Raw genomic sequence first — 15,790 nt, forward strand, 5'->3', positions numbered from 1 at the left:
CACTGACTCCTCGTGAGGTCACAGTTACATACATGCCCAGGTCTCCTCCCAACTTTGCTGGTCCCCAGCCCCTTTCTTGGGCTCAGGCATGTTGGTCATACTCTCAGAAGCACATGTGTGCCTCACTAAATGTCACTCATCCATGCTGGCAGATCCTGGTGAACTTCAGGGAAGGAGGGGCCGGAAACCTGGGACAAGGACATTGTTTTCTCTCTTTATTCTTCCTCCCTACCCTGGGGTTGGGGAGACAGGGTAGGTCGCTCACTCTGGGCTGTGCCAGTCCTAGCCAGGAAGAACGGCCAACAGTGGGTGGGAGGCTTCCGAGAGAGGGAGGCAAATGTGACAGCTGCTTTTCCTCCTTTCCCTCCCGCTGCTCAGCAGCCTTGCCCACCTCCAAGAGGCTGTCCTGCAGAAGGGTCCCCCCTTTACATGCCAAGCCCACACCCAACACTTTACATAGATTCTTATACCCGCGCTTGGATGTTGTAGGTATTACCATCCCTTTTCTCTGCTCTTACTTCCTTAAGGGAATGGCTTTTGCTGCCCACCTCTTCCAGCACTTTCTATATCCTCTCAAATTGGCATGCAGGATTTTGAACCCAGATCTTCTGTCTCCCGGCTGCCAGGGACAGGAGTGGTTCAGGGCCCTATCTTCCCTGCAGGAGTTGCCTTCTATTTTCCACCCTCTGGACCCCAGTCTCAAGGTGGCCATTATCAGGGAGGTGCTTGCTATGCAGATGTGCCATTAAAAGGCATGTGGACATGAACGAATCCCTCCTTCAGGCAGAAGACAATGGAAAAGTGATAGCACTGTGGTTAGGAGGAAAGCGTTGAAACTAGCAGGCTCTGTGCACATCCTAGCTTTACTTGCCTCATAATAGCTATCTATCCTTGAGCAAAATTATTCAACCTCTCTGGACCTGTCTCTATCTGTAAAAAGGGCCAACATGGTCTATCCAAAAGCCTTGTCATGGGGATCTCATTAAGATATTTCATGTGAATATGTGCTGAGTGGCCTCATGTGGGAGGTGCTCGCTGACATCGACTGAGCCCCCCTCCTCTTCATCACTACTGCCCGTCTGCGTGTCCTCCAGCCTCCTCCCGCCTCCTCCCACGCTTTCTCTCACTGCACTTGTTTGGGGGTGAGGGAGACCATTTCTGAGTCACTCGCTCCTGGACTTGAATTCCGTTCGTGTAGCGGGGGCAGCAGGGCCCGGGGTGAGCCGGCAGCTCCCCAGCCCTGCCCTCGATACCACTGAAGTGTGTCCGCACTGTGATGCCCCTGCCTGCCTCCCAGCCTTCCCTCAAGCGAGCTGGGAGGACAAGGACTGGACTCTGAGGATCAGCCTGAGACTGAAGATGGAGGCTGTGTTCCCGAGAGCCCAGGCTGGGTTTCCCAGGAAGCACTGTGGCTCCACAGGATGCTGTTGTCTTCCTGGGTCTCACAGTTGCAGCTTGGGCTGGGCTGTTTCTGCCTTGCCGCACCCTGCCCCAACAGCAGCAGGAACCTGGCAGCCCTGAAGGCCTTCCCAAGGCTCTGCGTTTTTGCCAGCCACCCATAACATTAAGGCCAGAGGCAGGCCTGAGAGCACAGGGTGGCCTGCTGAGTCACCAGTTGTGCCAGAGCTGACAGCAGGCTGTCCCGGCCCATCAGGCCAGGAGTCCTGCCATGGCTCCTCCCCCACTTCCCAGGAAAGACAGTGCAGGGGCTGGCTTTGGCCTCTATCTGGGGAAGCAGAGGCCTCTCAATTCAACTCCCAGTCTGGTTTCATGCGTCTTGTCATTTCTCCCTCCAGGCATGAACTGGTATGCATTTCTCCACTAGAAAGTCCTTCTCCCCTGCCTAGCCCAACCAAGCCCGACTCCCAGCCTTTGCTGTCTCCATGCAGTGTGCTTGTTGGTTCCTGCATTTATTCCTCAGTCACCAGTTTATTGAGCATGTACTATGTGCCAGTGAGTGCAGCCCTAAGTGGTGGACATACAAAGATGAAAAAGGTGCAGTCACCCCTCCTGGTCCAGTGACATGATTATATAACTTCATTTATTGAAGTATCTTACATGCCAAGTCAACACCCAACACTTTACATATATTCTTATACCAGCGCTCGGATGTTGTAGGTATTACCATTCCTTTTTACAGATAGGTAAACTGAGGCAGAAAACGTTGAAATGACTTACCTGCTTAAGGTCCCACTGTAAGTGACACTGGAGGTGGAACTCAGAGATGGGCCTGAAAGAACAGGTGTGGACTGAGTGGAGGAGGGAGGCATCCCAGGCATGGGTGGAAGGCTCACAGAGCATCTGATGAACAGCAAACTGGACTCTCGGGGTTGAACATGGGGTTTGGGGAAGTGGAGAAGAGGTTAGGGAGGCCAAGGCCGCTGTGCAAAGAAGATGACACCTTCTCAGGCGGGTTGGTCATAGAGAGGAGCGGATGTGGCAGACGTGAGAAAGCCCGTGCTTTAGAAAGATGAAAGGGCCTAGGGAATGGGCTTGATGGACTGGAGTGATGAGGCAGGCAGGGGCTGGGGTGAGGCGCCTGGCATCCTGGGCCAGGCAACAGGAGTGACTGTGATTGCAGTGAGTCCAGGATGTCTGTCTCGCCCTCCGTCCTGCTCTGAGCTATGCTGCTTAGTCCTGCAGCCTATGGGCAGCTGTGGGGGTCTCTCTGTCCTGAGTCCTTATGGTCTGGCTGGGCCCAGACCTGGGCCTACTGTGGGGTTTCAGAAACGTGGTGCTTAGGGCTGGGGTGGGAATGAGGCCTTCCTATGCTTACATTTATTCATGGAGTATATATCTTTCTAGCAGCAACCGCCATGCCATCCCATTCCTTTTCCCCTCTGCAGCGTGTGTGTGAGTGTGTAAATGTGTGTGTATGTGTCTGATGCTTTACCTCTCTCCCTCTTTCTCATGGGCCAGTTACCTGGGATGACTGGGCAATGGTACTTTAAACAGCCACACTGGAGCTCTGCAACCTCAGATGATGCTGAGGATTAGGTGTGTGAGGCGCAGTTGCGGAAAAGATGACATCCCCCACTCTCTGGTCTTCTCCAGTCCAGCCCCTCCTCCCAGAAGCCACTGCAGCCTCATGTACTCTTCCTGTGTTTTTATTTTTTCTTTCCAAGGTGGGCCTTAATGTCCTGGTTCAGAAAGCCAACAAGTTCACCCCAGCCACCCGCCTTCTCATCCAGAGGTTTGTGCCGTTCCCTGCTGTAGGTAAGACCTGTACAGCACATAGAGATGTGTATTGTGGGTGGGTGTGGGTGACCGTGGGGCTCCCGGGTGGCAGATGACCCTTCTACACCTGTCCTGATTCCCACAGGGCACCCAGCTGGGGGGATTGGTACAAAATCTGTAGCTAAAAGACAGGATCGTGGGGTCCCACCGACCAGCTCCATGCTGAGATTCTGCTTTTAGCATAAGGATTCTTAGCTTGGGGTCAATAGTCAGAATGCTGCAGATCCCATGAGCTTGGTCTGGGAAAAGATTTACATTAACCTCTAACTGCATTTTAACATTTCCTTCCGTGACGGATGTAGGCAGCAAACCACAGTCAGAAGCAGGACCTGTGACTTTGTCACCAGTAGAAATCACAGATGTTTTCATGGCACATTATAGTTGTTACAGAAATCTTAAAATATCATTTATGCTCAACACTAGTTCATATTATCATTTTTTGAGACAAAGTTTTGCTCTTGTCACCCAGGCCAGAGTGCAGTGGCATGATCTTGGCTCACTGTAACCGCTACTTTCCAAATTCAAGCGATTCTCTTGCCTCAGCCTCCCAAGTAACTGGAATTACAGGCATGCACCACCATGCCCAGCTAATTTTGTATTTTTAATAAAGACGGTGTTTCACCATCTTAGCCAGGCTGGTCTTGAACTCCTGACCTCGTGATTCACCCACCTCAGCCTCCCAAAGTCCTGGGATTACAGACTTGAGCCACCACGCCCAGCCACTAATTCATATTTAATACATCAACTGATAGATCTTGTTTTTAATTCTTTAGTTAAAAAGCTCATCTATTATTATATCACAGTTTAAAAATAGTTTGATAATTTCTTTCAGGATGATCCCTTTGTGATCCTGTATTCTTTGTTTTATGCATTTAGAAACACTATCCTGAGAGGGGTATATAGGCCTCACCAGACTGCCAGAGTGGTTCCTGGCACAAAAGAAGGTTGGAAGCTTCTGCTAGTACAGGTTTCAAGCCTTTGGGCATTGTGACCCTCTAGGTTTCAGAGGCCTTCGCTCTACACAGGTGATTGTGGGCACACAGGTATCTGTGGAGGGGATTTCCCCTGCCTTCAACTGCATCTTTGCTGAACTCGGAGTCTATGAGCTCACGATAGATGCCCCAGGCCCGGGCCTTGGAAATACCACAAAGCCCTGTCTGGCCCTTAAGAAACCTCACCTTGTTTGGGGAGAAGGACAAAATAGTGGAAGGATTTTTAAAACTAAAAAGAAATAATATTGAGAGCAATGTAAGGCAGTGCATAGTTAGCTGTCAAGAGAGAAGGATAAACCAGTGCTTGAACCATAACACTGGAGCTCCCCATCTGTGCCCAAGGATGACGGGGACGGGCCCTACACAGGGCATGAGGACCCATGCCCTCTGTGGCACCAAGGCACAGTCTGAAGAGGCAGAGTCAGACCCAGGCTCACATTCCTGACCCTGATCATCATCTCCAGGGCCCTGCTTCTCCATCTGTAAAGTGTGGGCACCAGTACCCACCTTCCTACAGCCCAGAGCTCTGGGAGGAGCAATTGAGGCCACAAACCAGTTTCCACTGAGGAGAAGGTGATTTGGAGCACCTGCAGAGCCCCTGTGAGAGTGTGGGAGGTCATTGCTGGGCAGTCCCACCCCTGGATGGCCCGGAGGCTAATGAACTCACAGAACCAGCGACCCGGCTCAGCCTCAGCTGGCCCAGATAATTGCTATGGCAACTCCACACTTTTAATGAACTTTCAGCTATTTCTGTCGTGGGCCACATTAATGGAATAACCCTTTAGATCTGACTTCGTTAAGGGGCCTAAGAAAGCAAACACGGCTGCCCAACTGGTGTTCCTGGCCATTCAGCCTGCAGGGTCAGATGCAGCCTGAGAAGGGGCAGCGCTTGGCTGCACTGTGCTGGATCTGGGATTCGGCCAAGATGTAATCTGTCTTTAGCCAAGCTTTAGATAAGAACTTTGCCGGGGGCCCATTCCAGCCCTACCAGCCATCTTGCTGTGTGACCTTGGAGTGGTTTTAACCTCTCTGGGACACCTTCAGGAGGAGGGTTCCTGCTTCAGGTCTGAGACTTTCTGACCTGCCCCTCTTCAGGTTCCAGCCTAATTCCCCTCCTCTCTTCTTTTTGGGAATGAGGCTTCAGCCACTCACATAGGTGCAGCCACTGTTGGGGTCTTGAGATCCTGCACATCCCTCGAGGGTTGCATAATGTGGTTTTCAGCCCTGACAGTCCTAGCTCACCAGGGTCCAGGGAGAGGCAGGCCTTTTGTGGCTTCTTCCTCCCGCCTGGCTGCTGAGTCCTGGCTGGGTGCCTGCCTGACTTCTGCCCCAGCCCCAGTCTCCCCTCCCCACACACAGGCTTCTATCTCTCTAGTCCCCATGTCCAGCCCTCTCATCTTCAAGTGGGCTCTTGCGGACAGCCCTAATCAATGTTGACACAGTTGCAAGACGAATAGGTCTGGCCCTTAACCCTCCAGGGACTCAAAAGTCCTCTGGTCCTCTCAGGCCATTGTCCAGTCCCTGTGCTTGGCCCCTCTTTACCTTATCCCCAGGTACCCTTAGCCAGACAGAGTATCTCTAAACTGCACTGGGTGCTGGCAGGGCCTAGGTCCTGCCCAGTGTTCACTCCAGAACTCCAAGGCTAGGCAGCCCAGGCTGGGCCATCATTAAAGGTGACCAAGAAGCTGGCTCAGGCTGTGCTTCACGTTGTGGAGGGTCCCCTGTCCCTTTAGGCTGCTTGCAGAGACGGAAATCAGTAAGTGATGAGTGCATATGGGAAGGAAGTTGGGGCAAGTGGCAATGATCATATTTAGGCCCTCGTTGCTGGGACGTGAGTGGAGCGGAAGGGAGTCTTCAGGGTGATGGGGGGTCCTGAAGAGGCTTCTACTCTGTGGTCAGAGGCCACATCCCAGCTCTCATCCTTCTGAGCTGGCTGGGAACTCAAGCCCTGGGGAACAAGGAAGCCCCAGGAGTCAGTTTCTTCTTCCCAAGGCTCTGCCAGCTCCTCCGTAGGCTCCAGCCTGAAGCCTGGGAGGTGGGTCACATGCCACATAAGAGTGGCCTGAGACACATGTGCCTGGGCCCCACACCGAACTCCACCACTCCTACCCCATCCTACCTGCTGTCTCATCTGGAAATGAGGCCTCTGACCAGACCTCCATTCAGCCCCTTCTCACTGGGACCTCTGTGACTGCAGGCCTCCTGAGGTTTGCAAAGCTCTTGGGGGCTGCACAGCTCCCCTCATGTTCCCCAGCAGGCCTCTCTCCTCCCTCAGTTCTCATTCTGTGCTAGGAGGGTCCGAAGGCAGAGTGTGCCATCCCCCTCTTACAGAAGAATGAACAAAGTCGGACTTGCTGTAAGAGATACTGAGCTGGCCAAAGCCCAGGCCTCCCAGGCCCAGCCCAGGGCTCTTTCAAGCCCCATGGGATGGCCCCTGACTCCTATAGCTGAGAAACTGAGCACTGTGGCCACAGGCAGCCAAGGCTACTCAGTGTCCTCCCTGTTCTGCCTCCAAGTTCCCCCCTAGTTTTTCAGTGTGAGTGTGTGTGTGCGTGCGCGCGCGTGTGCACACGCCTGTGTCACGTGACTGATGTGTGTGGACACGTGGGCTGAGTACATGAGAAATCCTGGGATGCTCACTGCAGCCGTTTCTCTCCCCTTGGAGAGAGGCGGTTTCAGGGCCATGCTGTGCCCCTGGTCTAGAACAGCAATCGTGTGGGAGATCGCAGTTTCTATTTATACATAGAGATGTTAGGAAAGACAGTGAGTCCAGGAGCATGTGCGCTGGCATCGGAATCGATTGGGGACTGGTAATTAATTTGCTTAGACCTTAATTAATTCTCCAGTTCTTTCTTATTTGCGTACTGTCACGCCTAATTGTGTTCAGGAGCTCAAGCTCGGAGCGAGCCCTCCGTTAATTGACGTATGGTTGCTTCAAGGTGAAGTTAATGGTTTGGGAAGCTGGGCAAACAGTGTAATTAAAGGTCAGTAGAGGAGGCATAGGAAAAATACACACCCCCAGGTCCAGCCACCAGTCTCTGTGAGCAGAGTCCGTTCCAGCAGATGCAGGCCCCACAGGCTTCTTGAGGGGCCTTGGAGGAGAGGGACTGGGAGCAGTTACCAGCAGGAAGGAGGGCCAGGTCCCAGGTCCCAAGGTGGGCAGTGGCCAGGGGAATAGACACATCTCAATGACAGTAATGGGTGGGGCAGGGGCTTTAGGGAGGTGGAGACCAAGGTGTCACATCTATAAAGCTGGCCCGCTAGATTCCCGGTAGGTGTGTGCAGGGGAGGGCAGGAAGACCTAAAGGTCAACCCAGGCTGCCTGGCTACATCCACTTGGAGCAGAGAACAGGCAGTGAGTGTCATGTGCTCATCAAGACCCCTAGCTGGGCCCTCAGCTCCCGATGAAGGAGGCTTGAGCCTTGGCATCAGCCAGCTGCTCCTTCTAAGGAGAACAAGCTTCCTGCAGGCACCGGAAATGCCAGCCTCAGCAGCTCCTTGCTGAGAAGTGACTTCTTCCTGTGCCATCCTCAGCAGTCTCTTATGTTAAATGTCACAATGTATTTTGTTGCCATGAAAAGATCTCTGTGTTCATCAGTGAGTCCATTGCCCAAGGGTGTCCTGGCAGTGTTTGGAAGGTCTTCTGTTCATTCACAGGTGGGCAAACCTGCTCCCCCACATCCACACCCCCTTCTCCCCCAGGCTGCATGGGCCTTTGTGTCATTGAACCCCTCTTCACTTCACTGCTCCTCCTTTGTGCTCAGTCCATCCTGCTTCCTCCGTCTAGGAGGTGGCCATGGCAGTTCTGCCCAAGTCTGGGAGTAGGCTCCTGTGAGCAGGAGGCGGCAGCGTGCACCCGTGGCAGCTGTGTCCTGGGCCCTGTGACATCAGGGTCTCTACATCAAGGTCAGTGGTGCTTCATGTGGCATCCATGCCCTTCAGGCACCTCCAGATGCCATGAGTCCTTTCTTGGACCTACCCTGCTCTTGCCTCTCCTGTGTCCCACTGCAGCCGTGATTCCTGCCATCCTTCTCTCTTCCCTCTTGCTGGGCCCTGGACCTTTGCATGTGGCCCTGATGTCTGGATACCTGCTCTCCTACTGCCTCAAGTCACCCTCTGCTCTTCCTCGACTGCCAGGCTTCTGTGACTCAGTTCAAACACCATCTCCTCTTGGAAGCCCTCTCGGAGTCCCAGCCAGGGTTAGATGGCAGCTACCTGTGGGTACCAGTGTCTGTCTGGGGACTGCCCATGTTGTTTCCAAGCCTGCCTCTCCCATCAGACAGTGAGTGCCCCAAGACAGGGAGTAGATCTCATCCACCACCTCAGCCCCTCAGTGCCTGGCACACAGTCGGTGCCCAGTGTGGGTTTATTCAATGATCAAACGAGTGCTTTAGCACAGAAGGTTTGAGATGAGGCACTCGCAGCAGAACCTCACCCTGATGGCGGTGGTGCCCAGATTCTGTAGCTACCTGGACATTTATCTGGACCTTTTCCGCTTTTTAAAATTTTTGTTTTTGAGTGCTCTGTTTTCTTACATACATTTTTACCATCACTGTGGTCCACTCTTAGTCAGCAGGCCTAGGGTGATTGACCATGGGCCCACCTCTTTCCAGGTCATCCTAGGCACATTATCCAAACATTCCGGGCTGTGATGGCCCCATCTATAAAATGTAATATTAGTATCTCTAAGCAGAATTTTCATGGGGATTAAACATGTCAATTTCCCAGCATAGCATGAGCACCTACTAAATGTTGACCCTCTTCCAGCTCCACTCCGTTCTTCCTGCCCCAATCAGGTGGCAAGAACCAGATAAGACACATTCCTGCCATCAGGAAACTTGATCTTTGCGGGTAAAAGGTGGTCAGATGTTGAAAATGGCACACATACACACAAAGCAAAAATTCTGGTGATAAGGGCAATTAAGTTTTTTTTAATATATATACTTTAAGTTCTAGGGTACATGTGCAGAACGTGCAGATTTGTTACATAGGTATACACGTGCCATGGTGGTTTCCTGCATCCATCACCCCGTCATCTACAATAGGTATTTTTCCCTCCCCTAACCCCTACTCCCTGCTATCCCTCCTCTAGCCCCCAACCCCTTGACAGGCCCCGGTGTGTGATGTTCTTCTTCCTGTGTTCATGTGTTCTCATTGTTCAACACCCACTTATGAGTGAGAACATGAGGTGTTTGGTTTTCTGTACTTGTGTCAGTTTGCTGAGAATGATGGTTTCTAGCTTTATCCATGCTCCTGCAAATGACATGAACTTACCCTTTTTTATGGTTGCATAGTATCCCATGGTGCATATGTGCCACATTTTCTTTATCCAGTCTATCATTGATGGGCATTTGGGTTGGTTCCAAGACTTGGTTATTGTGAACAGTGCTGTAATAAACATGTGTGCATGTGTCTTTATAATAGAATGATTTATAATCCTTTGGGTATATTCCCAGTAACGGGATTTCTGGATCCTTGAGGAATCACCACACTGTCTTCCACAATGGTTGAAGTAATTTACATTCCCACCAACAGTGTAAAAACACTGCTATTTCTCCACATCCTCTCTAGCATCTGTCTCTGATTTTTTTTTTTTTTTTTTTTTTTTTTTTTTTTTTTTGAGACGGAGTTTCGCTCTTGTTACCCAAGCTAGAGTGCAATGGCACAATCTAGGCTCACCGCAACCTCTGCCTCCTGGGTTCAGGCAATTCTCCTGCCTCAGCCTCCTGAGTAGCTGGGATTACAGGCACGGGCCACCATGCCCAGCTAATTTTTTGTATTTTTAGTAGAGACGGGGTTTCTCCCTGTTGACCAGGATGGTCTCGATCTCTTGACCTCATGATCCACCCGCCTCGGCCTCCCAAAGTGCTGGGATTACAGGCGTGAGCCACCACGCCTGGCCTTCTCTGATTTTTTAATGATCCCCATTCTAACTGGCATGAAACGGTAGCTCAGTGTGGTTTTGATTTACATTTCTCTAATGACCATTGATGATGGCTTTTTTTCTTAGGTTGTTGGCTGCATAAATGTCTTCTTTTGAGAAGTGTCTGTTCATATCCTTCGCCCACTTTTTGATGGGGTTGTTTTTTTCTTGTAAATTTGTTTAAGTTCTTTGTAGATTCTGGATATTAGCCCTTTGTCAGGTGAGTAGATTGCAAAAATTTTTTCCCATTCTGTTGGTTGCCGCTTCACTCTGATGATAGTTTCTTTTGCTGTGCAGAAGCTCTTTAGTTTAATTAGATCCCATTAGTCTATTTTGGCTTTTGTTGCCAGATAAGGGCAATAAAGCTTTATAGAGGATGAAACCCATTTGATATTCTCTCTAAATTATCTTCCATCACCTCTAAGATTTTAGGAATCTAATATGAACTGAATTATTTAGGGAGAGGATGTTTGTCGAAAAAAAGGGCTCGGAATCATTATATCATGTTATCAAAGAAATATGTGGGCATGGCGGTGTGGATTTTGAGGAGCTATGGAAGGCTGAGTGCTGGAATTGGTGGCAGCCTCAGAACTGGCATGGACCCCTGGTGTGTGTCAGGCCCCAAGAGGACACAGGCGTTGGGTCAAAGGCAGCCAGAGGGAAGTCTCCAGTGGTGTGTCCCAGGGCCCTGTCTTCAGTCTCATTCCCTTCAGTTATTTTGACTGCCTTAGACGGAGGAGGCCTATGGCTCCCATTCAAGAAACAGGGACAACAACCTGGCAGGGATTGTGAATTCATGGGCAAGAGCACCAGGATCTAAAAAGAACCGTCGAGGTGGGCCGATGAGATCTCACAAGGTTTGATAAAAGTCTTGCTGTTCAAAAAAATGTAAGTGTACAAGTGTGAGGGTGCCAAGACCTGACTTGGCTGAAGTTCTCAGGACAGAGATCTGGGGATCTCGTGGGCCATGTGCTCAGAATGGGTCCCTGGTGTGGTGTGTGCTTCTGATGATGCTCACTCAGATTTCAGCTGCATTACTAAAGATAGAACATCCAGAACAAAGGAGTCTGTTTAATTCTGGCTCTACACATCAAGAGTAGCTCTTGATAAGTGGTAGCACCACAAGAGTGACAGGATCTTCTGAAAAAATTGAGAGTCTGTTATTGGAATGAGCTGCCTGACCCCTGGATTTGAGGGAAATGTCTGCTGTGAGGGGCACTTGCACATGACCAAGTCACCTGTTTCCAAGCAGCTTGCTTGGGATCTGGCATACAGTAGGTGCTCCATAAGTGCTTGTTGCGTAAATGGCCTTCCAGTTCCAGGGTTTTATAATTCCTGAAATCCAGAAGATAGAGAATCCCAGAGGCAGAGAAAGTGGGGAAGTGTAATGCGGAGGGAGGGAGGGGTTATGAATGCTGGAGAAAGCAGTGGGTCTGGCTGGGCTGGGCTGGCCTGCTGGGGAACAGAGGAGGGCATGTAGGCACTATGAGTGTTAGCTTAGGGTTTGAGCTTTATCTTTGGTTGATGGGGAACCACTGAAGAATCTCAAGCTAAGAGGCAGCTGTGATAAAAAGGGGCTTTTTAGAAGGTGGCTGTGTTAGCAGGAATCATATTAAGAGATTCCAAGCTTCCGAGTCAGCCTACCCCTAGGCTTACAGGCTGATTTTTCAATCCAGAAATTCCCAGTCCTGAGTCGGTGACACTTCAATATGGGTTGTGAAACTCTCCCCAAATTCTCAAGCTATTTAAAAGAAAATTTGTGCTGCTGACTTAGCACTGCCTCTCAGGTGGAATAATGGGGATTATTGTGAAATCAAGCAAATACGAGGGCTTACATCTTTTTTTGGTAATTGTCACTCTCTTAAAGGCAGAGGGGTTATATTCTGCTGTGATTCGAGTGTGAGAGAGTATGTGTGAGTGTGAAAAGGTGGTGGTGTGCATACGTGTACATTTTCAGTGCATAGACCATCCCCGACAGGGACATGAGAACCTGGCTACAGTGGCTGCCTCTGGGGAGGAGGCGAAGCTTGGGGTTGGGAAGGAGGCTTACTTTTTTTTAATTTCTCCTGTTACACCATTTGAATCATTGACTGTGTTGCCCACAACAGTGGAAGGAAGGAAGAGAGGGAGGGAGAAGAGAAGAGAGAGGAGAGGGGAGGCCAGCATTACCTCCCACTTCTTGCAGATGAGGAAGTGGAAGCTGGAAGTACTTAGCCCAACATCAGTCTGGAGCCAGAATAGCAACTTAAGTCTCACAGTTGCTACTAGAGTGCTTGTTTGTTTTAAAGAAAATGGCTCTTTTTCTTTCTGATAATAAGTAATAGTGTAAGCAATCCTACTTCTCTCTCCAGAGTCAAGCTTAGTATATATCCCTACAAATTCAAGTTAACACCTCTAAGTGTATGCATTTCTGCCTATTATATCTATATGTAGTGTAATGTCTGTAGAAATATAATACAAATGGGTTTATATGTAATACAAAATATATATATTTTGTATTACATAAAAAAATATATATTTACAGAATAATATATATTTATATATATATGCATATGTATATATATATATATATATATATATATATATTTCTGTAAACTGCTTTTTAACCTCACAGTCAAGTTTAGATGTCTTTCCATGGCAGTCATAAAATTCTAACTTCTCCTTAATAGTCACAATAGTTTCTTCCATGGCTATTTTTAAATTATTTAATTATTTATTTATTTTTAGATGAAGTCTTGCTCTGTCACCCAGGCTGGAATGCAGTCGCATGATCACGGCTCACTGCAACCTCCACCTCCTGGGTTCAAGCAATTCTTCTGTCTCAGCCTCCCGAGTAGCTGGGATTACAGGCATGTGCCACCACAACCAGCTAATTTTTGTATTTTTAGTAGAGACAGGGTTTTGCCATGTTGGCCAGGCTGGTCTTGAAATCCTGACCCCAGGTGATCCACCTACCTTAGCCTCTCAATGTGCTGGGATTACAGGCATGAGAAACCGTGGTTGGTCTATTTTTTAATTATGAAATTTTTCTATTAACAGAAAATTGAAGAAATAGAGAAAGAGAATGTTAGATACATTCAAAACCCCTGTGCCCTCTGCCTTGTTGATTCTGGTTTCTTTCTCTCCCCACAGAAGTCACCAACCTGGAGTTAGTGTATGCTCACCATTTAGGTTTCTATTTTAGCATATGTGCATGTACTGTAAGCCATCAATTGTATTGTTCATTAATTTTTTTTTTTTTGAGACGGAATTTCGCTCTTGTTACCCAGGCTGGAGTGCAATGATGTGATCTCGGCTCACCACAACCTCCACCTCCTGGGTTCAGGCAATTCTCCTGCCTCGGCCTCCTGAGTAGCTGGGATTACAGGCATGTGCCACCATGCCCAGCTAATTTTTTGTATTTTTAGTAGCGATGGGGTTTCACCATGTTGACCAGGATGGTCTTGATCTCTTGACCTCGTGATCCACCTGCCGCAGCCTCCCAAAGTGCTGGGATTACAGGCTTGAGCCACCGCGCCCAGCCCCATTATTTTTTTAAAATTCATATTAACTGTACCATACTGAACATACCCTTTTGAAACTTGCCTTTTGTTCTGGTTTTGAAATTTATTTATGTTAATACATATACATTCATTTCAGCTGCCATAGGCATTTGTTCTGTGTGGCTATCCACAGGTGATTAATTGGGGACATTTAGGTAGTTTCCAGTCTCTCATTATTATACAGTCCTGCTCTGAACAACCTTGTGCTCTAAACAGCTCATGTGCACATGAGTAAGACTTTCTCCTGGGCAAAAGTTTTCAAACCTTCATCTGTATTATAATCACCTGGGGAACGTAAACAGATCTGGGCCTACCTCAGCTTTGGTTTCCCTTGTGCAGATGGTGCTGTGAATTGCCAGGCTAGGGTGTGTACCCAGATATGGAATGGACACACTAGAGGGTACGCACGTTTCTAGCTTTATTAAATATTGCCAGGTAGGCATATGGGCTTTTACCCAAACTGCAGGGTATAAATTTTTGTTTCCCTACCTCCTCTTCAATATTTGATATTATCGATCTCTTGAAATTTTTGTTTATCTGGGCCAGGTGTGGTGGCTCAAACCTGTAATCTCAGCATTTTGGGAGGCTGAGGCAGGTGGATCACCTGAGGTCAGGAGTTCAAGACCAGCTTGGCCAACATGATAAAATCCCGTCTCTACTAAAAATACAAAAATTAGCTGGGCATGGTGGTGGGTACCTGTAATCGCAGTTACTTGGGAGGCTGAAGCAGGAGAATCACCTGAACCCAGGAGGTGGAGGTTGCAGTGAGCTGGTGCAGTCTTGGCTCACTGCAGTCTCTGCCTCCTGGTTCAGGCGATCTCCTGCCTCAGCCTCCTGAGTACCTGGGACTACAGGCGTGTGCCAGCACACCCGGCTAATTTTTGTATTTTTAGTAGAGATGGGGTTTCTCCATGTTGGCCAGGCTGGTCTTGAACTCCTGACCTCAAGTGATCCACCCCCGTTAGCCTCCCAAAGTTCTGGGATTACAGGCATGAGTGACCACACCTGCCTAGAGTTTCTTAACAATACAAAATATATATACCAGGAAGGAATATTTATCTGACTATATATTAAACAGTATAAGAGAAGACATCGTGTTGTGAGAAAAACAAGTCACAGGCTGGGAACAGCTATTTGTAAACCCTTTAACCAATGAGGTGTAGTCTCCAAAACCTATAAAGAACTCCTGCAGATTTTTTCCCTCAGTTCTAGAAACCTAACCTTGATTATTAGTAAGATCGAGTTCATGTTTATTAGTTTTTTAATCTTTTATGAATTATCTACTCATTTATTTTTTCATGATTTTGATCACCAGATCTTTTTCTTAATTTTTAAAGCCTTTATACATTGTTTGGATATTTTGGCTGAAATTAGCTGAAACCCTCAACACAAACTGTTGAGGGTTTAAATAACAAGGGAATCTATTATTACTTTACAAAAAATGGGGTCTCAGGTGGGGCATCCAGGGTGCTTCCCCCGACACTACTGTGCTGGCTTCCCTGTGGGCTTCATCTCAGGCTCCAAGCATCACATCCAGTCCCACAATATTCAGAGGATAAGAGGCACTGCCTGCCTCTCACTCCTTCTTAGCTGGGAGGAGACCTTCCCTAGAAGTCCCTAGCAGATATTCCTGGTTGTCTGGGATCAGGTCACCTGCTTCTTCCTAGACCAGTCACTGCCTGTTGGAGGATTATTACTATTAGTTTGGATTAATACCAGGGGGGTAGAATAGCTCTTAGGAGACAGTCTTCATGACCTCCATAACTGAATATTAGTAGCCCTTCGTTTATCATCACTTCTCAGGTCCCCATTTCTTATAGTATGGTTTTAAATTGATCTTGAATGCGGTGTTTCTAAGATGCCTGAGTTATAAGAGGTATTAACATGATAGCCTTTTGGAAGAAGAGAGAACTAAATTAGTGTCCATTGGAAGGAATAAGCCAGCATTCACTTACACATTCAATACAAGTCACTTTCTTTAGCACCACAGAGTTGGAGTCTAAGCCTCCTTCACATTTTCTTGTTCTTTTTTGGGCATTGGTTGTTAAACACAGCATCGTGGCCACCACTGCTTTTTGTAGTCCTGCTTCTAATCT

At 48.5% G+C, this 15,790-nt stretch overlaps 1 protein-coding gene across 7 annotated transcripts in view; it reads left to right on the forward strand.

Moving 5' to 3' along the window:
• The window catches only part of SFXN5 (sideroflexin 5), a 129,903-nt gene that overhangs the window by 80,178 nt on the left and 33,935 nt on the right, over positions 1-15,790 (forward strand). For all 7 annotated transcript variants that reach the window (XM_074398439.1, XM_039474036.2, XM_074398423.1 and 4 more), the window contains one exon: positions 3,126-3,216. In XM_074398439.1, coding sequence (XP_074254540.1) covers positions 3,126-3,216 — 91 coding nt within the window. The remainder of the gene's footprint in view (positions 1-3,125; positions 3,217-15,790) is intronic.

This window comes from Saimiri boliviensis, chromosome 1 (genome assembly GCF_048565385.1).
Source record: "Saimiri boliviensis isolate mSaiBol1 chromosome 1, mSaiBol1.pri, whole genome shotgun sequence".
NCBI classification, from domain to species: Eukaryota; Metazoa; Chordata; class Mammalia; order Primates; family Cebidae; genus Saimiri; species Saimiri boliviensis.